The 22,520-nt window shown below is 48.8% G+C and overlaps 1 protein-coding gene across 2 annotated transcripts; it reads left to right on the top strand.

Moving 5' to 3' along the window:
- Positions 1-1,734: 1,734 nt before the first annotated feature.
- Positions 1,735-14,510, top strand: LOC122386406 (UPF0472 protein C16orf72 homolog). Of its 2 annotated transcripts, none has more exons than XM_043375577.1 (7): positions 1,735-1,771; positions 10,192-10,412; positions 10,674-10,775; positions 11,448-11,616; positions 12,037-12,137; positions 12,626-12,766; positions 13,954-14,510. In XM_043375577.1, the coding sequence occupies exons 1-7, from the start codon at positions 1,752-1,754 to the stop codon at positions 14,031-14,033; spliced, it is 834 nt and encodes a 277-aa protein (XP_043231512.1). In that variant the 5' UTR covers positions 1,735-1,751; the 3' UTR covers positions 14,034-14,510. The 2 variants fall into 2 exon arrangements, with proteins under 2 accessions (XP_043231512.1, XP_043231513.1); XM_043375578.1 differs by having other exon boundaries at positions 1,748-2,214.
- The last annotated feature ends 8,010 nt before the right edge of the window (positions 14,511-22,520 follow it).

Here is a 22,520-nt window from a genome sequence, read left to right as displayed (position 1 = left end):
GTTGTGTGCGGCGTGTATGCCGCATGATTAGTAAGCGGCGACCACTAAATTAAAAACTTTATAGCTTTGACCTGTTTTCAATGGATAACACTGCATACCAAAAATGTCCATCGCTCTCGTCATAGGATATTTAGATTTAAATAACTAACTTATCTACGTAATGACATGATGTGGAGATGGAATTAAATTGATGAAATACCAGGACCTACTCCACAAGGAGATCGAATGGGTCGGAGCGCTTTCAATATGTATTATACATATCGTCGTCAGCGAATCAATAACGGGTCGAATCGAGTCGGGTATCGAAGAGGTGCAATATATCGATATGTATAATACATATTGAAAGCGCTCCGACCCATTCGATCTCCTTGTGGAGTAGGTCCTGGTATTTCATCAATTTAACTTATCTACATCATTGTTTTGAACCAAATCAATACTCAGCCGCGAACGTATAAGGTATAACCCCTTGCCGTTTCGCTCCTGATCAAGCTAGAGCTTCGCGGAAAAAACGAGCGTGTTGCCCGTGACGAGAGAAAGCCGATGATACCCAATTTTAAGGTCCTAGGTCATCAGTTGACCTTCCAGGTCAGGTCAATGACCCAAAAGGCGGGAAATTGGGACCTGTTAGAACGTCGTAGTGTGGCTGCTAAGGGGTTTTTCGGGGTGCTGATCACGAATATCATGCTAGTTTTGATCACAGATGATGTCTTCATTCATTTAGGCCAGGTCGAGTTAGGTCAGGTCAGGTCAACCAGTAGAGGTCCTGCCAGGTATTTGTAGTAGGTGTCAACCGCCTCTGACAGCCTCGTAACATGTTACGAAGGCACCAAAACTACTTTGTAAACGTTCATGTGGTTGCTTAATTCGAATTCAGCTCGAAAAAAAAAACTGGCCTAGAAACATGATAAACTCGAAAAAGTGAACCGAGGTCACCAAAGGTCAATGACCTGACCTGACCTTCAGGTGACCTTGACACCCACCCTAATGCATGGGGGCAACATCATATCACATGTTTGAACGCTTAAAACCACGAAAAGACTGCAAACGCGCTGCTAATGCGAGCCGACATACGCTGAATCGCGGTTCCGGCCAAACATGGTCTCGAAAAGTAGGTCACAGGTCAAAGGTCATTTGGGTCAGGGTCATGAAATTTTCAGGGTGGGTGTTAAATTGATCAATGCGAGGGTACTGAAAGTTTCGTCGCGATCAGCCACTTTTTAAGCGAGTTATTCGCGAAAAACCTTAGGGGGGTTGCATCACCCCCCCCCCCTGTGCGGGCGAGGTCATGTTTTGATAGCAAGACTGAAACATACTTTTTTGGGTGGCCAGGAAATAGCATGCCAGAGCCTATTCAAATTCTTTTATCGGCCTTTATATGCACCAGTCGCATACAGGTACGGGATTTAGCATACGATTTCCAGACAATCGAAAGACTGTTTGGAGCCAACAAAGGAAGGAATGAGTGAGTTAAGTTGAAAGTATTAATTTGGTTCAAAATGATGATGTAGATAACCTAGTTATTTAAAGCTAAATATCTTATGACGAGAGCGGTTGGCATTTTTGGTATGCAGTGTTATTCATTGAGAACCGGTCGGAGCGTTTGAGTCTTTAATTTAGTGGTCGCCGCTTACTAATCATGCGGCATACACGCCGCACATAACCTCCAATGCCGCAACGCAGCTTAGATTTCGAAGTAAGCATTTAGTCCCACCCGCGCTAACTGCTTCGCTACAAAAGGATCAGCCCTAAGGATGATTTGGAATAATGAGCTGTCTGTTGTTTCTCTTTTTACGTCACAAGACCTTTGGCTTTTTTGTTCTTTTCATTCTTTGTTCCTTATTTTGTTTATTTTTGCAACAAATTAAAAACGCAGTTCTATCAGTTATAATAGTAAAGAGCTAGTAAAGATGAACTTTTATGAAACTTCTCTCAAGTTTCAAACAAGTTGAATATTTTTATATCATTGGCTGTTGACGTCATAAGAGAAGGCAATATCTCTTAGCGCAGTAAACACCAAACACCTTTATGCGAGTTATTTTCCTCCTTGGATAGGTATTCGGGTTTTTCTCCACGTTTTTCTCAAGGTTGTTTTTCTCCATTGCAATTGGGGTTTTTTGAGCTTTTCCTTCAATTTGTACAAGCTCTCTACAGCAGGCTGCCCAGGAGGTCTAAGGCCGGAGGCCGGAGGAGCTGAAAGCAAGCCACAACACAAAGGCAAGCATCCATTGATTCGGTCTTTCTGATTCAGATTCACTTGACTACGAAAATCGCCTCTATAAAGACTACCTACGCTTTAGTTTCAGCAATTGTACGCTTTTGTTTTAGCCATGTTGTTGTGCTCAGTTGCTCTTAGATTGGATTTACCTTGAATTCATCTTTGGATCCTTTTGTATTCATTCCAGATCCTACCTTACCTTACCTTACCTACACTTATCGGGATTTAGAAAGGCACAACGCCTGAAGGTCCCGATCTCGTCGAGTAGGTTCTGGATACACTAGGTTAAATCTTGGGTTGGCACTGAGTAATGGATGGTCTGCCAGTGCTGGTCGAGTCGGGATTTGAACTGGGTTAGGGTCTCAGCGAGGACCACATGACGAGGAAGGGCGTTCCAGTCATTGATGGCTCGTACGCAGAGTGCGTTCCTCCGCACACGAGACGCTGCTTGAGGTTTCGCCAGCTTCCAGCCGTGCCCTCGAGTTGTAGTCATTGAGCTCCTCGCCAAAAAGTCATCAGGGTCCAGGTCGACTCCCGCGTGTAGCAGCTGGTAGATCGTTAGCATGTCTCCGCGCCGTCTTCTGTAGTAGAGCGAAGGTAACTTGAGTTTCTGGAGACGCTGAGGATATGGCAGGTTCCTGATACCTGACACCAGCTTGGTTGCTCGTCTCTGGATGCGTTCTAACAGCCTCTGATCGTGTCTGTTGAACGGTCCCCATGAAACGTTGCCATACTCGAGGAGTGGACGTACAAGAGACTTGTAGAGCAGCGTCAGTGTCTGTTCATCAAGGTGAGCGAACGACCTCCGAATCACGGCCAGGACCTGGGTGGCCTTGGAAGCTGCAGATGCTGCCTGTTTTCTAAACTTGAGGGATGAGTCGATAAAGACACCCAGATCTTTCTCTTCACTGGCAGATTCGAGACGGTTACCTCTGATTGTGTAGTGGTGCTCCTGGTTATTTGGGCCGATGTGCAAACTCTTGCATTTTGCTTCATTGAATGGCAGTTGCCATCTATCGGACCATTCAACTACTGAGTTGATATCCTGTTGGAGGTCCTGAATCTGGGATGGCTTAGATACACTGCGATAAACTTTTGTATCATCAGCGAATATCTTGATTGATGAGGTCACCACATCTGGAATGTCGTTGATGTACACCAGGAATAACAGTGGGCCAAGGACAGAGCCCTGCGGCACCCCACTAGTGACCGGTGACCACTGTGAGTGGCAGCCCCCCACCAAAACCTGTTGTTTGCGTCCAGAAAGAAAGGCTGCAATCCACCTCAGCAGGTTTCCTTCAACACCGTAGGCCCGGAGCTTTCTAAGCAGGCGCTGGTGAGGCACTGCGTCAAACGCCTTCCTGAAATCCAGGTAAATGGTGTCAAGGGGCTCACCATCCTCAATAAGTCGGCTCCACTCGTCAATCGTCTCCAGTAGCTGGGTGGAACAGGATCGCCTGGGGCGGAAGCCATGCTGGTGTCTGGATATTTGATCAGTCTCATTTAGAAAGTTCATCATCTGGTCGCGCACAATGGATTCCAGCACCTTGCAGATTATTGATGTCAGGCTGATGGGCCTGTAGTTTTCGGGTAGACTCTTGCATCCTTTCTTGTAGATTGGAATGACTGTCCCGAGCCTCCAGTCCTCAGGGAGACAGCCTGAATCCAGTGACTGCTGGAACAGTGTGGCTAGTGGGGCAGCAATAGCACCAGCAGTCTCAACCAGCACCCGGCTGGGGACACCATCTGGGCCAGGAGAACTGGTTATTTTCAGCTGCTTCAGCTTCTGGTGGACAACGTCAGCTGATATTACAATGTCCTCCAGCTTGGAGCCCTCATACTGCCATGTAGGCTCGGGGATGTGACTGGTGTTCTCCGTGGTGAAAACGCTACTGAAAAATTGGTTCAGTACCGCAGCCTTTTCACTGTCGTCACTCCTCAAGGTCCCATGTGAGTCCTGCAGGTCGTCTACACCCGACCGAGTCTTCAACCTGGACTTCGAGTAATTCCAGAAAGCTTTCGGATTGGTCTTTATGTCTGCCGCAAGCTGGCGTTCAAAGTTCTGTCGAAGGTCCCTCGTGAATGCTCGCAGCTCATTCCGGCAACGTTTAAACCGAGCAAGATCAATCGGGTTTTTGGACGCCACGTACTGCCTCCAGAGGAACTCCTTTCTTTTCTTCAATTGCAGGGCTCTCCTGTTGATGTAAATGTTCCTCTTCCTCTTCACTGGACATGACATGGGGATGGTGTCCTGGATACATCTGAGAAGGTTAGCTTTGAAGAACGCATAACCACTCAGGAAATCCATCACCAGTAGCTGGTTCCACTCCACACTGAGGAGCATACTTTTCAATAGCTGGAAGTCAGCACGTGCAAAATCTAACTTTTTACGCCCTTGGTCTTGGTACATGGAGTAGCACATGAGGTCAAATTCCAGAATCACATGATCACTAGCTCCCAGACCAGCTGAGTACCTGAGGTTCCTCACCATGCCCTCTTCATTTGACATCACAAGGTCAAGAACACCTGGGGTTTCACCATGCCGGTACCTGGTTGGCTGTCTGATGTGTTGAAACAGGTAACACTCATTCACCGCATCAACAAATGAGTGTGAATAGTGACCCACTGGAGCCGATGAATACCTTGCATCCCAGTCAATGTTCGGCATATTAAAGTCTCCTGTAATAAGTAGGTGAGATGGGTTCATATGGCATACATGGCGGAGGAGGTCACACAGGTCATCAGTGCTAGCTGCAGGTTCCTTTGATGGACTGCGATAAATGCCACCCACCAGCATGCTGTCAGAGTTCTTAAGCTGTAGTCTCAGCCACAGTTGTTCTTTGAAAACGGTTGCTGGAAATTTCACCTCAGTAGCGTGTAGCTGGTCACAGACATACATACAAATTCCGCGAAGGCCACTTGCGCCCAAATTTGGCAGAGTGCAATCAAAGCTGGTATATAAGAAGTAGCCTGGGATTGCCAACAATGCAGGGGAAATTGGAATGGTCTGCGCTTTTGGGATAACTTCTGTCAGAATGATAAGATGAGGCTCCTTTCCAGCTATTCTCATACATAAGTCATCCCGCTTATTCAGGAACTGGTCGGCGTTAGTATATACACATTTCAAACTGCTTGCTGGGGACAGCGAGTCATTGATCAGTAGGTCTAACTTGTGAAGCAGTGACCTTGTGTTGTTCGACACCACCAGCTGGTCTTGATTGTCCACCTTGCTCTCTGTCTGTCCTGGGCTGACCATCAGACCTAGCCCCAGCATTCAGCGCGGCACACACAATTTTCCCCCTTCGGATGACAAGATTTTTCTCACCTTTCTGCCTTCGGACTGCAAGCTCCTCACGCAGCTTTCTCCCCTGCTCTCTTTCCTTTGGCGTCAGGTCGGGATTGATGTAGATATTGGCATAGGTCTCGCAGCACCGAAGTTGAGGTGCCAGTCGCACAACTTCTTGCCGGATACCAACATTTTCCAGGGTCACTATTAGCAGTCGGCCCTTGTCAGGCATCTTTTTACCAGCTCTGAAGGATCTGACACATGTAACTCTCAGGTTGAATGCCTCCCTGATCATCATCTCAAAGGACTCTGCATCATGCTTTGTTCGCTCCTCAAACGTGTCACTTGATGATTCCTTCAGGTTGTGGACGACCACGTTCAACTTTCTTTTCTCCTTTTCCTGATAGTCATCAAACATTACTGACAGTTCCTGCGTCGCCTTGGCTGTAACTTTAGAGCTACTGTCCGTAGTGGTAGGAAGGGATGCTATCTGGGCACTGACTTTGCTAAGAACCTCATCACAGGATCCCTTGACCATATCAGCGTACGTAGCCTTCTGCTGATGGATTTCCTTGATGGAGTTCTTAACGAGCCTTCCGTTTTCCACAGATGCTCTTTCCTGTTCTTTCAGGCATTGCTCTACAGTCCGGATATGCGCAGTGACGGTCCGCATGGACTCAGAGACGGAGTTGGCGAGCTTGTCAACTTTTGCCTCGAGGGCCTGCAGCTTGACCGGGTTTCCTGCATCTTTGTGCTTTGGAACTGCCTTGCACTCGGGGCACAGCCAGCTCAGGACAGGGTGCCACTGTTCGATGGCTCGAAGAGCATCCTTGGAGATAGCCTGGCAGCCCGAATGATACCATGCCAAACAGCCGTCGCATCTAACTCCCATCTCTCCATCCAACACTGGATCTCCACATGTTTCTTTGCCTGGACCACCCTTGCAAAAATAGGTTTCGCTTCCACTGCTACCAGTGTCACTGGATGACCGAGACATGGACACGGAACATCCTCCCCAGGGTTTAAATGCATTATCATCAAGCTTACGTGATACTCTGCGGGTTTTCCGGTCTCCTGTCAGGTCTTCATCACTTTTTTCACAATCACTTACATTTTTCTTACCTTCAGTTACTCCACCGACTTCACTTTGTTCACCGGAAACACATCTCGACGGGCTCCTATCGCAAGCTTTGCTAATTGCTATGGTCGGAGCAGTCGGTATCTTCGTCGGCTGATCACCGGGGATCGATCCTGATCCCAATCCAGACCTAGACTGAGACTGGAAAACATCCATACACTACGCCGGACGCCCGTGAGACCCTCTTGCGCCGAAATTCGGTGCAAGTGATTTTGCGCTGAAATTTTTGCATGATTTGCGCCAAAAATTGGGTGCCATGTGTGTGCCAAAATTAAGCCACTTTTATGTAAAGCACATGTGCTCATCTACTAATCAAGGCCATTACAACCAGACAGGGCATTCCGGAGCCTTGGACGCTCTCCCATGTTTGAGCGTCCAAAAAAGTTTTTTTTTATTCCCACGGAAACCCAATACCTCAATACGCGTAGCGCACTAGCATCAGAGGCTGAAGTTTCAGGGCCATAAAAATCGGTGAAGCAAGCAGTGTGGAGGCCAGTGTTGGAATTTTCATTTTCTGTCTCGGAGAATAAAATCTGTCTGGAGAACAGACCAGCTTTAAGAACAACCAACACCAAAATCATATGCTTGGCCTGCTAAATGTGAGAACTGAGAAACGAAATGTGTCGCTGTCAAAGCTATTTCTGCATGGGTTTGATGCAATAATAGCAGTTTTCTGTCATACATAATGGGAATTTAGATTATTCAAGGTGCTGGAGCATAAATTTGCAAGGGAGAACAAAATCTTTTAAACCTGACTGGGACCAGAAAAGGGTCTTATTTTCCACACTGTGAGGCTGGCGGTAGCCAGCAAGGGCCGGGTAGCGGAGCAGCATGTGCTCCGGCACATCAGCCTCTTCTAGGCACACAGCACAGAGTGCTGTGGGGCACTGCTGGCACGCCGCAGAGTGGAGACAGCCGATTCGGTGCACGTACTGGAGCGAGCGGCCCCAGTGGCCCGCCCTCATCTAATGCACCAAAACGGCGTCCTCTCGGTCCTTTCCGGGGATAGGGAGCGGCGGTGTACTCCCGAGGAGTGGCTTGAATAGTGACTCTGACCAGTTGTCGCGCCATTGATGTGAGGCCGCACAATGAACCACCCCGGGTCTGAGCGAGCGGGCGTCCGAGGGCAGGACGGCCGATCCACCAGGTCGTCCGTGCTCTCATTCCCCTCGATAAAGACGCTCGGCGATGTTCAACAGGGTCTTCACTCTTCCATACCTATCCCCACGCCGAGGGTTGAGGCCTCACCTGGGCGGCCGCTCCACCGCTGAGTATAGCTCAGTGTGGCTCGCCACTCGCCAATTCGAGTACACGACGAACGGGGCAGGGACGTCTCGTCCCGAAATCTTTCCAGAGCTGCCCGCAGGCAGCTATAGATGGCCTTGCCTGCAAGGCAAATCTGCTGCTAGATTGACCAGCATGCCAACTAAATTCGGTGACCGTCTTTCGCCAAAGAATTCTTCAGCTGCCTTGCACCGAAAATTCAGCCGCCACCGTGCGCTGAATTCGGCGCATGCGAAGTTACGCCGGACGTACGCTGAAATTTTCGGCGCAATCCCGCTACTACGCCGGACATATTCGGCATAACGTGTATTTTTCCAGTCTTGATCCAGACTGGAAAAATAAATGTTATGCTGAATATGTCTGGTGTAGTGGCGGGATTGCCCCAAAAATTTCAGTGCACGTCTGGCGTGACTTCACATGCGCTAAATTTGGTGCACATGGCGGCTCACGGCTGGTGAACTTTTCGGTGCAGGGTGGCTGCATAATTTTTTTTATTCACCTGGCGGGGGGGGGGGCTCCGGAGAGGGGTCCATGCGAAACGTCCCCTGGCCCGCTCGTCGCATGCTCTGACTCGCAAGCTGCCCTGAGTCTTCTTAGGATCGGGAGCGGCTGCGCAGGAGAGGCCTTTATACTCGGCGCAAAGATAGGTATGGAAATTGGAAGACCTTGTCCTGCCCTCGGACGCCCGCTCGCTCAGACCCGGGGTGGTTCATTATGCGGCCTCGCATCAATAGCGCGACAACTGGTCAGAGTCACTATTCAAGCCACTCCTCGGGAGCACGCTGCCGCTCCCCATCCCCAGAGCGGACCGAGAGGACGCCGTTTCGGTGCACCAGATGACGGCAAGCCATTAGGGCCGCTCGATCCTGTACGTGCACCAGCACCGAATCGGCCGGCTCCCCTCCGCGGCGTGCCAGCAGTGCCCGGACAAGCGGTGCGCCGCGCGCCGTGTGCCGACTGCCGTGAAGAGGCCGATGTGCCGGAACACGTGCTGCTACGCTGCCTGGCCCTCGCTGGCGCCTGCTGGCCTCGAACACACCGCTCCGCTGATTTTTGTAGCCCGGGAACTTCCGGCCGGGCCTTGTTTCACCGTACCAACTTATTCGGATGCTCAAATATGGGAGAGCATCCAATGCCCTGGAACGCTCTGTCTGGTTGATATAGCCTTTGCCGGTACATTGCACATGCGCTGGATGTAAAAGTGGCTTAATTTTGGCGCAAATAGGTACCTAACTTTCAGTGCAAATCATGCAGAAATTTCATCGCGAAATCGCTTGTGCCGAATTTCGGCGCATGGGGGGGGGGGTCTAACGGGCGTCCGGCGTAGTGTATGGGTGTTTTCCTGTCTGGTTCCAGGTAGGTACATAGGTAGGAAGGTAGGTACTTATATGGGCAAGCTATTTTCTTTAGCCCTAATTTATTGTTATGTTAGGAATTCACCTTGTGAAGATGGCGGCTGCCTAACTGCCTTACACAAAAGCAAACTAATTGGTCTAGATGATTTAGGTGGCCACCTTATTACGTATTGTTGGAAGGCAACAGTGAATATACAGTGTCTGCCTTTTTTATGGACACTCAATTGTGTGGATCCCTAACTTTTTGATCACTGGCTTGTTAACATTGTTAACATTGTCACAACTTTGTTGGCTTATTATTCCACTGGGATGTCACCAGAGGCATTATTTTAATGCTTGTCCAGTTCCACGTGGGCTTTCAACTGGTATAGATACTTTTTCGAGCCACAGTGTGAGGATTTCTTTCATTTCAGATCAGTAAAACTCACTAAGCACTAAGCAGATTGACTGGAATGGACATAAAGTCTAAGTGGCCTATCAATAGTCCATACTAAGTCTAAGTAAGTGAATACAGTGGGCACACTTCTTGCTTACTTATTCCCTCTTATGAGAACACCCTTGCTCAGGCTGGCTTCATTTGGCATTAGGGTTTCTGTTTTGATAGCTATGGATTTCATATTCTGTTTCTGACTTTTTCTGTTGGCACTTGGCAGACTATGAAAAATGGGTCTGCATTGATATAATCATGATGTTTTATTAATGTCGTAGCCCCAGTAATGTTAGAGCTTTTATCAAATCAAAGTTTCCATTTTCAGAAGCGAGTCCATGATGGAAACAAAATCACATGCTCCTGCCTTGGTATGGCCACCATTCCACACAAAGGCCAATCTACATTCCACTATCTACAGTTAATCTACAGCACCCAGTCTCATAGCCCACCCCGACCACCCCTCACTGACCCGCTGTGTTTCAGACTGTCAGTGCCGCCGGGACCGAGCCGAGTGACCGCCGCCGCCATGTCGGAAGAGCGCGGCTCCGACGACGAGCTGTACCGCTGGGAGGCTGCCTGTTACAGTGAGGTAGACTCTCAGCCCGACTACGAGCTGCAGCTGCACCAGGAGCGCGAGCTGACCGCCCAGAAACTGTGGCACCTCTTCCAGAGCAGTGCCACCTGTATCGCCCACCTGCATAAAGGTGAATGGCGGCACGGACACGAGAACCTCTGGTTCCCAAAGCGTAGGGATCAGAGGTAAAGGGACTAAGTTAGACTGGGTTTGAACAAGAAAAGCAAATGAATTTAAACTTGTGTGAACCTAATGGAGAAAGATGAATAAAACCGCGTGTAAATCAGAGCACACCACTCAAATCCGTCTTTTTATTGCGGAACGGTTTTATTTTTCCTCGTTGTTGACGTGATGTCGCCCGCCTGACTGATCTCCCCCATCTATTGTCCAGGCGCCTACGGAGGGACAGGGGGAGGATGCGGTACCGAGCGGGGCGGGTCCCGCTGGATGCCGTTCCAGACGGCCGCTGGGTCCGTCACCGCCCTCTATAAAGGTGAGCCAATGATCTGTCACTGCTCTTTACATGGGTGGGTAAATGATCTGTCACCGCCCTCTACAAAGCTGAGACGGCACTTTGAGAGACACTTAAAGTTTTTTTTTTCAAGCTACTAAATAGTTAGACGAGTTAAGGTCGTGCTTCCTGGGTCTTTTTATCTTCGGCAATATGTCGTTCTCCGATCCCTCATACTGCAGTGAGCCTTTGAATTTCTGTGCTCTGATTCCCTGATCTGCCGTTATCTACTGTATCCCTCCGTGAACGCTGCGGTATGACTCGTCATGACCTGATATGACCCACTGTCCCCTGCCGTGACACTCAATGACACGCTGTGACCCTGTACAACCTTGTGTGACCCGGCATATCCCTCCATGACCCCGTGTGATCCTGATGACCCTCGTGGACCCGATATGACCCTCTCTGACCCGGTGTGGCCCTCTGTGACCCGATATGACCCTCGGTGACCCGGTGTGACCTTCTGTGACCCTCTGACCCGGTATGACCCTCTCTGACCCGGTATGACCCTCTCTGACCCGGTGTGACCCAGTATGCCCCTACGCGACCCGATATGACCCTTGGTGACCCGATATGACCCTCGGTGACCCGGTGTGACCCTCTCTGACCCGATATGACCCTCTCTGACCCAGTGTGACCCTCTGTGACCCGCAGAGTCCGTGGACGGTGTCCGGCGCTGTACCGAGTTGGGCATCCTGCACGGTCAGCAGCGGCGTACCCGGGAGCTGCTGGCGCTCACCCGGCGCCGCCGGCTGCTCCGCCGGGAGGAGGTGCTCTCGCTGCTCTGCGGCCGACCCCCGCCGCCGCCCCGGAGCGGCCATAGGTGGGTACTGGGCCGGGCGGGAGATGGGTTTTGTGTCACAGAGCTGTACATGTTAATATTTGTTGCCGTTTAGTACAGCCGTGTGGATTTCAAGTGCGGCAACACTGCACTGCTGAGAACAATAAGGATTTGCTGTAGTTTATAGTATTTTTGTTATGGTTAATCCGTCCTTAAGTTTTATCTGGAAGGTGTATGGCTTGATATTCCTGTTGAACTAAAGTAAAATGTCCTCCATCCTCACTCACTTTCGACATTGAAGGGTATCCGTGTGACGCGTCAACTTGCTGTTTAACGTCCCAACTTGTGACGTCCAATATATGTGTAACACCAGCCTTGTACCGCCACCTGTGATTCGTCCCGCCCTATAACTCCTGTAATGCCCAGTCTGACGCCCGTGTGTGTGTGGTGTGCCACCTTCAGGTCGTCGAGCCGCCACCAGAGTGCGGCGTGGTCGTCCGCCGGCGGCCGAGAGAGGGAGTCACCGCCGTCCCGGCCAGGAGCGGATAGTGCCGTTTGGAACGGTGAGAGGGAGGGAGGATAGGGAGAGAGAGGGACTGGGAGTCCCCGCCATACCCACCACCCACCCTTCTGGAATGGTGAAGGAGGGATGGAGGAAGTCCACTCTCCGCTGACAGTTTTGTGTAAAATGGTGCGAGTCTAGGACTAAAGTCCGAGGCTGTGCTATTTGTCTACGACATTGGATGCGCTAGCGCTGGTCAAGGTAGAGCACAGTCTGGCATGAGCTCTTGGCGCAGTGGTTGTTCTTCCATGAACAGCAGGCTCTGTCGTGGTGGCCCCTGGTAGCGCTCTGTCGCTTTGAACAAGAGTATCTTACCAAACGTTGTCAGTTGATGCACATCACAATATTTCTTCCTTGTTTCCTCGCCACCCTTATTTAGCATTTTTATTTTGTGAAACTAGAAATAAGACAGCCCTCATGCTGTACGTACCATTCCAACGCTACCCTTGCCTTTCGGCAACTGATTGCGTCGCCGTGCCCGTGTTTCAGGCATATCTCCGGCTCTGGGCGGGTTCCGGCCGCCATCCCCAGCCGCCGCCGCCGCCGCCGCCCCCGCCCCCGCCCTGCTGCGCCGGTCGCCGAGCCGCCGCCGCGCCAGCCGCTCGCTCTCACCCCTGGATCTCACAGCAGGTGAGATATTTACCGCCAGGGGATTTACCGCCAGGGGATTAGTACGGCCAGGGGACATGTTAGAGCCCGCCCGCCAGTGGTACAGGGACGTGGGGCAGGTTAGAGAACGCCCTGGGTTAAGCGGAGAACCAACTCCTGGCCAATATCCAGGATATTGGGTAGCATCTCATCTTCATCAGTAAATCAGTAGGTACAGCCCACCGCTAAAGTAATGTAGGGTTTTACCAATCTCAACGGTTGGCTTTGACTGGCGATTGTTTAATGCGGAGTGATCGAAAAGAAGATGTCAATAGCTAAAGTTGTAGCTGCAAGGGTGACGATACATATAAGCTACATTCAAAGTTTCATTGTAGTCTGGCTAATCGTTCCTAAGCTTCAGAAGCAGAACATACCCATGACCTAAACCCCACATTACTTCTGCTGTGGACTGTACTTATTTGCAGTTGAATTACCATTCGGATCTGAACGTGTGTAGCTTTTGACATAGTCTCCGCACTGAGCATAATAGGTCTCTTTCTCGAACTAAATGCTTTCTGACGACAGACGGCAAACAGGATGACTTGCAGCCATAGGCCTAGGAACGGGGGAGGGGAGGGTGGGGGCCATGCCCCCTTTCAGCCTTTTTTAAGTAAAATATTTATTTTTTATTTAAATATAAAACTAAGAGCAGGTAATGGTTCAGCGAAGTCAGATGAGCACAAAGCTGCAAGTATTTTTTGGGGTCCCACAAAGTGACATTGAAGTTTCGCTGCCCCCCCCCCCCCACACACACTTTTCGTGAGGCTCCTACGCCCATGCTTGCAGTGAAGATTGGTTCGAAGGGGCTGTAGGTTCGCAGGGGCCGTGTGTTCAACATAATCCTCCATAATGGGGGCTTTTGAGGAACATTAATGATTTATGTTGGCTCTAAGTAATGAAACGTATGCTATTTCTAAGGAACGTATGGAAACAATAATAATTTAAAAAAAAAACATGGAGAGCAATGATGTAAAAAAAAAACGGAGAGCGTGGCCGAGGAAGACACAAGCTAGATAATCATATAATATGCATCATGAAAATCAGGAAGGGTTAGATGAGAATGGGCTTGTTTTCAGTAAAGATACATTTTTATGAATGATAAGTTTTACACTGATCAGTAATATCCGGTGTTCTTTGTCGACGCTGATTCATCGTATATTCGATTGCAGTGAAGCGGCCAGCGACGCCTTCCTCCCCTTGCGATGTGGTAATGGACTCGCCCACGCACAAGAGACCACGTTACACGTAGCGGCCGGTCGATCCCACTTTGAGAGACGCAGGAGAGGTCGCTGCTGGCTGGTGCGTATGATGTGCCTTGCGTCGTGCGATGGTGACTTGTGACGTCACATTCAGCTGGTGCCAGTGCGTTACGCTGTGGATTACCGTGTTCCTATCGTTTGTCCTGACCCCGCGCCGCGCTATGACGTCAGAGTGACGTCATTGAACTAACACGAGGCTTATCGCGCTGCCCACTGTATCTCGCCAGCGCGGCAGTGGAGGACGTATACTGGTGCGAGTTCGGAGTGCGTGTAGCACTGAGAGTACCCCACCGATGGTGCGCCGAGCCGCTATATCGCGTTGATATCGCGTGTGATGTCTGATATCGCGTGTGAGGCGCTCACTGCTCAGACTGCCCGGCAGGGAACGCGCTACTGAGCCGTGGTAACAGGGTCGATTACAGGTGCGCCTGCCGGCCACCCCAAAGGCATTGACTGTATTATCGTGAAAAACATTTACCGACAATATAGATCCTTGTTTCACGTGATCTTTGCAGAACAAAACGGGCGTAGTTTGATCAGGACTTAGGTGGCTCGCATTTGATCTTTTTTTTTAAAGTGTATCATGCCGTCCCGAAAAGTTCCGATATGATTCAACAAGATGTTTGACGTTTTTTTGCCTACTTGTAATAATTTAAAACGGTACCATAACTTTGAAATAGGTTTCCGAGGGTTTAATGGGATACCAGTTGCTCATCACATAATTTATATCGTGCATCCGCCCGGCTCCATTATCGAATAGGTTTTACACGAGGCATGCTCGAAACACTGTCTTTGTATTTAAAAACGCTCTTCACTTTTTCTATCCCTGGACCCTGATTGTTGTTTTTGTTGTTTTTGGCTTTCAGCATTGGTTTGTGATTTAGAGATGGATGTTTGTTGTCTATGGTCAATTTTGTATGCTTGTCTGCATACAATGCATTCTTATTTTTTATTTGAAGTCTTAACTTTTGAATAAATTGTAGCCATATTTTCAGAAGCCTTCACAAATGAATATTTCTTTTCAGCTCGGATGACGGTGAACCTATTATAGTCACCGTAACTGGATAACACCAGGTTCCAGCGCCAACCGCAATTTCAAAATATATAGGTACAGGTTCCCCGTACCGTTACCTATCAGGCATTTTTTTCTGGTGTCCTAAGGCCGTCAACTCCAGCCAAATGAACAACGGTCATCAATTTTAGTAGTTTCATTCTATTGCGGTTGTGTACATACATTATACCAGTTTTGCCATGGCGGCTTTGCTGATGAGCCCAGACAGTCATCGGCCTGATAAGGAATATCCGGTATTGAACGGTGTTATCCTGACGAGTTCGAACGGGACGAAAGCCGCTTTGTCACATTATGCGACTTATTGGACCGGTAGTCGGATTTATCCTGTCCACCAAGTGTTTGGCTCTCGCCCTGCCGTCTGTCAGGTCACTCACCTAGTCGTGTCAGACGCATCAGGCAATTGGGCGAAACGGCAAGGGGTCTACCAGCCGAGGGCAGTGGTAGGCATGTGGAACACTGATAGGCTCGGCACGGGGTAACCGTCGCCAGGCCTACCGGTTTTCTACATGCGTCTTGGCCGAGGGGGAATGAAACTCCCTCGCCGTTTTGCCCCAAATTGAGCTAGAACTTCGCGGAAAAATTAGCATTGTGCTGTTACGGGACGAGATGACTGGAAAACGAGTTTGAATTGGATGCTTCTAAATTCCAAATTTAGAAAAAAGAGGGTATGCCTACCGTAATATGTAATTGATAAGCTTTAACCCTCGCCGGCCGAGGGGGGGCGGGTGCCGCCCCCCCCCCCATAGGGTTTTTTCGCGATAGCTCCGAACACGCTGGCGATAGAGAGCTGAAACTTGGCATACCTGACTTTTGATCCAAGCCGGATCTTTTGACACCAACCGCATTTTTGGGTCAGGTCAGGTCACTGACCTATGACGTCATAAGTGAACCTCTGCACGGTCTTCAGATGTCGCAACTTCGCAACGCCCTCACTGCCAGAGGAGATGTCACCGGGAAATGAAACTTTCAGGATCTAGTATCCATTATGAGTCCCACAACTTGTATATCTCGGATTTTTCCTAAAGGTCATATGAGGTCAGGTCATTTTCGTGACCTCACCATTATAAGTCAATGGGGAAAAATGAAAACTGCTATTCTGGCGCCGGGAACGATCTCCAACTATCCCAAGCACACAGAATCGTAATTTGATGCACTCCTTGCAAGGTTAGATGCGTCACTTTTGCAATGTTGACCTTGCGTGACGTCATTTATGACGTCATCAAGGTCATTTTAGTTTTTCGTCAATAACTCTTGATCAAATTCAGCTAGCGAGTCGGGAAAGCCACCAATGGACTCAGCAAGGCCTGCCGAATCGAATGATATGCGACATGACCCCTTTCGACCAACTTCGTGACCTTGGGGAGCTGACCTGACCTTGACCTGAGGTCAACACCCCAAGTTGACCTGACCCAGACAAAAAGTATATCATTCGACGCGCCTGGACGAGGCGAACACGATGCTGCCAAAATCGGCGCTCTGCGGCCATTTTTTGCGAAGTTATTCACCAAAAACTGAACCGTACCTTGGGGCACTTGACCTGACCTCAGAGGTCACCGGTTGACCTAGGACCTTAAAATTGGGTACCAATCTCTGCGTCTTGTAACGGCGCTTACGCTCGTTTTTTCCGCGACGCGCTAGCTCCACCAGGGGCGAAACGGCGAGGGGGGGTCGTACCCGCCCCCCCCCCCCCTCGGCCGGCGCGTATGTAGAAAACCAATAGGTCCGGCGAGGGTTAAACATTGCATCTACCTAATTTCGATTTTTATATAAAACCATTAGCTGTCTGGGCCGTGCAGATTACCGACGTCCGATAAGGTCGGACACTGACCTGATCAGAACCGGCTTCGCTCCCGTGCGGTTCTGGTTATAAGCAGGTACCTATTTAGTATTTACCGCCACCACCACACTGGCGATTGGCACCAGACGTTCCAGCATTCTAGTTTTCTGGACGACCCGCTACTCCGCATGAAAAATGTGACGACGTGATTGATCTTACAGCCGCAATCGGCGAAAAAAAAAAGACATGACACCGTATCTCGCGCTGTGGTGGTGGGGGGGGGGTTACATCCCCCCAGTTTTTGTGAGTATTTTACGGTACGTAAACAAAAAATGAGACTGATCGCCGATCGGAGGTGTCAGCCAGCGCGGCGGTCAAAGCCTAAATTGTGAACAAGCAAAAATGCTGATAATTTTTACTTTGACCTGACCTGTGACGTCAACGGTGACCTCGAAGTCAATGAAAATGGGTTTCCTTCGATCAGACGCCGTTTGAATTTTGATGATCGGCCCAGTATGGTTTGGAGATAGGAGGGGGTGGGGGCTCTGGAGAACCCCCCTCCCCCTCCCCTCAGTCACTCGCGTTATGGAAAATGCCCCAGTCATGAGCGGGTTAAGGTCAAGGAACAGTTTTGAAGGCGCTTAGGTGAAAATTGAACCACAGATTCGGATTCAGGACCTCAAGAAACCCCACTAAACACAGCTCATATCACGGAGGTCAGCGTGTGAACATGCGAGGTCATTGACCTTGGTTGACCTTAGGTCAATATACAGGGTGTCCGGAAAGTTCTGGCGCCTCTTTTGGACGTCATCTAACGCGCGCTGTGGTTATTGGACTTTCAACCAATCACCGCAGATATGACCCCTCGTTCACCGTTCAGCTAGGGGTCGCGTAATTATGACCTTGAAACCGTTTTCAGTGCTAGGTATATGGGCGAAGATGCGCCTTGTCGCTGAGAGCCCGCGCGAGGGGGCCCGGTGCGGCTTGAACGAGGCGCGAGTTGCAACGCGATGCGGCGTTTCCCGGCGAACGGTTGAGCAGGCAAAGGTGCACTCCAGATCGGAAATGTCTTAGAAAATATTCTCACTCAGCTACAACCACGGTATGCCAAAGCTGCTGAGACTGAAGCAGCATTTCAGCGGCAATCGAAGAAAATCTTGGGTCTGATGGACACAAATGTCCCATCATCTTCGTCAAGGTCAAATAAATGACTGATAGGCTGGTCCACGAGGGGTTCCTGGACACGACAATCAAGGCGACTTGCCCTAAGGGTCATGTCGCACTTCAACAGCACGGAGCGCCCTCCAACAACGCCGCTGCCGTCCAAACCAAACTGACAGAGGAGCTCGGCGGACCAGATCACCGTGGTGAAATGAGATTAGGCCACCTTATTATCCCAGCCTTAACCCGCTCGACTAAGGCATGCTACGCGTTTTGCAGAATAAGCTCTAGGCCACCTCTCATCCCAGCCTGGAGTCCCTGAACACTCGCATCATGACAGCATGGGAGGACAGGAAATGTCCTGCACCGTCGAAACCCGCAGGCGTTTCCGCCCTTGCGTCGAGGCCGTCGTCGGCACAGACGGTGGTTACAATGAATGGGCACTTAGCAGAAGGATGTGGCTTGGTGTTCCTGGTCATTGTTTCGTTCTATTGTTGAGTATCTATGGACCAAAGGCATTTATCTTAACCCGGCAGTTGCTGGGGTATTTCGCCACCCACCGTTTGCTGGGGGGGGGGCGTTAAACGCCCCCAGCCGATAACTCGAGAACCAATAGGCGCAGCGAAACGCACGAGGCGGCAAACGAAAGAGCGCGACGAGACGCTTCAGATGAGTACTTTAAAGTTGAATTTTGAGGTCACAGGTCGGGTCAAGGTCAGGTCAAACACCTGAAATCGGGCTTTCAGTAGCATGGACTTCAGGACTTCGCAATGGGCGCCTCTCGCCATAAACTCTGTCAAAACGGTGCACAATCCATCTTATAAGGCCTACAAGAGTGTCAGCTCCATGTAGGGATCAGTCAAGCATAGGTCAGGGTCAAGGTCAGGTCAACCGGGTACGCACATATCCCCGAAAATCAAAACTGATATTCGCAGCCTGTGACACATGTTTTATAGGTAATTTGGGGCGTAGAACACGATGGTGACATTCATTTTATCATATGTGTACGTGTTTGGCTCAAAAAGTTCAATTTAATAAATTCATGTATCATGGTCGTGAAGTAGTCACGAAAAATTGCCAAGATTCAGTTCAAGATTATGGAAAATGCGGAACGATAATCAATAATCGAAGATAGCCATTTGATTGATCATGGTATTGGCAGTCGAATGGCGTTTACGGCATGTCTGTATGTTTATTCTGTGATTTTATATGATTTTTTGAACATATGCCGTTTTTGGTCGAAAACTCAGAAATCATGACGTCACTAAAACCTCGATATCTCAAAAAAATTTCGACCGATTTTTTTTGAAATTTCGTCACAATAAACTTCAATCAATTCCCTGCAGGTACCCAAAATTTGGCGCGCCTGTGGCGCGCCGTTTTTATGCTATGGCCCGGCGAAAAAAGTGGGGGCGTTTAACGCCCCCCCCCAGCAACTCGCGGGTTAACAATGTTGAAAAGCGCCAGGACTTTCCGGACACCCTGTACAATGTAAAGGTTCATGTCCAGTCCAATTCTGACATAAATCAGACGGAATAGCTTGGTTCTTGTCGGTAAGATCAAGTCCAGTTATGGTATGCACGATTTTGTCAAAAACGGTCGGAGGTTGTACCAATTATGACGTCATTGCTCGGTGACCTGGCATGACCCGAAAATATTTTTGTTACCAAAAGTTGCACAAAGGATGCCTCAGAGGTTAGGTATTGAAAATTTCAGCAAGCTCCGACTTACAGTTCGGCGCGCATCGCAAAAAAAAACTCGGGGGTCGCATCGACCCCCACCCCACCCCCACCCACACCCCACCCCCTACCCCCTCCCAGGGCGAGGGATAAGGATCAGAGGGCGCGGCGGCGGCTTTATGCGCCAGTTGTATGCTTTTGTTTGTTGTGGACTGTAATTCAATAATCATAGAAGACGAAAAAACATTATACGACCTACAACCGCAATCACTTTATGAAACTGTTTAGGTGTAAAATGGAGCGGAATGGGTGGAAAACTACGCCAGTCGTATTTTACGCCTTTTCATTACACCACACTCGCCGTTTCGCCCCTAATGGAGCTAGCGCGTCGCGGAGAAAACGAGCGTGTGCGCCGTTATGAGACGCAGAGATTGATACCCGATTTTAATGTCCTAGGTCAACCGTTGACCTCGTAGGTCAGGTCAAGTGCCCCGAGGTACGGCTCCGTTTTTGGTAAATAACTTAGAAAAAACGGCCACAGAGCCGTGATTTTGGCAGCATCGTGTTCGCCTCGCTCAGGCATGTCGAATGGTATACTTTTTGTTTGGGTGAGGTCAACTTAGGGTGTTGACCTCAGGTCACGGTCAGTTCAGCGCCCCCAGGTCACGAAATTGGTCGAAGTAGGTCATGTCGCATATCATTCGATTCGGCAGATCTTCCTGAGTCCATTGGTGGGTTTCGCGACTCGCTAGCTCAATTTGATCGGGAGTTATTGACGAAAACTAATATGACCTTAACCCGCGCCGGGCGGGTGCTCTGAGATTCCGCGCCGGGCCGGGGGGGTCTGAACAGTGAATACCCCCCCCCCCCTTTCTAACTTGGCTCCTGGGCCACGTAACGACACGCGGTAAGCGGCAATCGAAAGAACGTCCAAAATAAAGACGAAAACATTTCAGTCATTTTTTGGGTCAGGTCAAAAGTCAGGTCATCAGAGGTCGGGTTCCGGACGAAAAGTCAAATGGTAAAAGGTAAAAGGATGATTAGTCAACAGACATTACGTCAAAAGCAAGAAGTCAAAAATCTTAAAAGTCAACAGGTAAAAGGTCAACAAAGAGGAAAGTCAAAAGGCAAAAAGTCAAAAAGGATAAAACGTCAAAAGATAAAAAGTGAAATTGCCAAAAAGTCAATGAACAAAAAGTCAACTAGCATAGAAGTCAAAAGACAAAAAGTCAAATGGACATTAGGTCAAAACACAAAAAGTAAAAACGGCAAAAAGTCAAATTGCCAAAAAGTAAAAAGGACAAAAGTCAAAAGACAAAAAGTGAACAGGACATAAAGTCAAAATAAAAAAAACAAAAGGACAGAAAGTCAAAAGGACAAAAAGTCAAAAAACAACAAGTCAACCGGGCATGAAGTCAAAATAAAAAGTCAAAAGGTCAAAAAGTCAAAAAGACATATAGTCAAAGTCCAAAAATTCAAAAGGACAAAAAATCAAAGGGACAAAAAACTCAAAAGGACAAAAAGTGAAGAGGACAAAGGTCAAAAGACGAAAAGTCAACAGGACATAAAGTCAAACTACGAAAAAATCCAAAGGAAAAAAGCCAAAATCCAAAAACTCAAAAGGACAAGTCAAAGAGACAAAGTCAATGACACCTGGATCATCAGTCATTACATATGTACATGAGATAACATTTACAAACAGCTGTACACAATTAAGCAGGATGCTGCACAATATAACCTGCATCATTGGACATTGAAGCGAGACTGCCTCCATTGCGCGACTGATGGGGATTCCCATGGCCCGCAACCGCGACTCAGCTGGTCACACAGGCATGCTTGGCTGAAATCTGACACACATCCGTTGACACTTACGTGCTAGGTGGGAGCTCGCTCGCATCGTAAGGTTGTCATGAGGCAGCGTTACATGATCCTTCGAGATAACTGGCTGTTCCAGGCGCAGTTTACTGGAATTATTTCAACAAATATAGTAACCCGGAATGTTATCGATACGAAAAGTTTGCTTGTTCAAATTTCCTATATTGTGTAGGGAGACGTTTCTCATCAATTCATTCCGTCACGGGTTCTATTGGCGATTTCACACTTTTATTATAGTTCAAGGGTATTGTATGGTACAATTGGTACAATAGTAAAGCGCGTCATTTCTTTTAGATAGGTGGAAATTGGAACGAGAGGCAATTGTGTGATTGTCGGATTGTCCTGCCTTGAAAGGAACGCTCATATCAGCATCAACAGACAACAACCTGGTAATATTCACGGACTGCATACAATAAACCAGCGCCCCGTAGGGGGTTGGGCCGAAACGGCCCCCCCCTGTCCTTTTCGGTCGATATCTCCTAAACGGCTGGAGATATCGCCACCAAACTTTCAGGACCCCTCCGGGCATCAATTTTACACATTGTGACCAAAAGTTTATCCAGAGGCTATGATAGGTTGGCCACAAATGACGTCAGAATGACGTCATGTTCTGTCATTTTCGACCGAAAAAAGACCTTCGCGAGAGGACCTGTCAGGCCTACAGCTTTGAAGATACAGAAAAATCATCAGACATAAAAGGTGTAGAATTGACAGGGCTACAAAACTGCTATCTCGGATTTTTGAAATTTTTGAGTTTTGACCCCCAAAAATCAAAAAAACGATTTTTTGATATATTAGCCAAAAAATCCAAAAAGCTTTTTTTGAGTTTCGAAAAAACGGAATATATGTGATAGTGCCTACCGTCTTCTATCTACATACCAAATTTCAGATCGATGCCTTGTTTTTTTGGCTA

Source organism: Amphibalanus amphitrite, unplaced genomic scaffold, assembly GCF_019059575.1.
Source record: "Amphibalanus amphitrite isolate SeventyFive unplaced genomic scaffold, NRLGWU_Aamphi_draft 000250F_arrow, whole genome shotgun sequence".
Taxonomy (NCBI): Eukaryota; Metazoa; Arthropoda; class Thecostraca; order Balanomorpha; family Balanidae; genus Amphibalanus; species Amphibalanus amphitrite.
The sequence above is the reverse complement of the archived record's forward strand: the minus strand, read 5'-3'. Positions and strand labels throughout refer to the sequence as shown.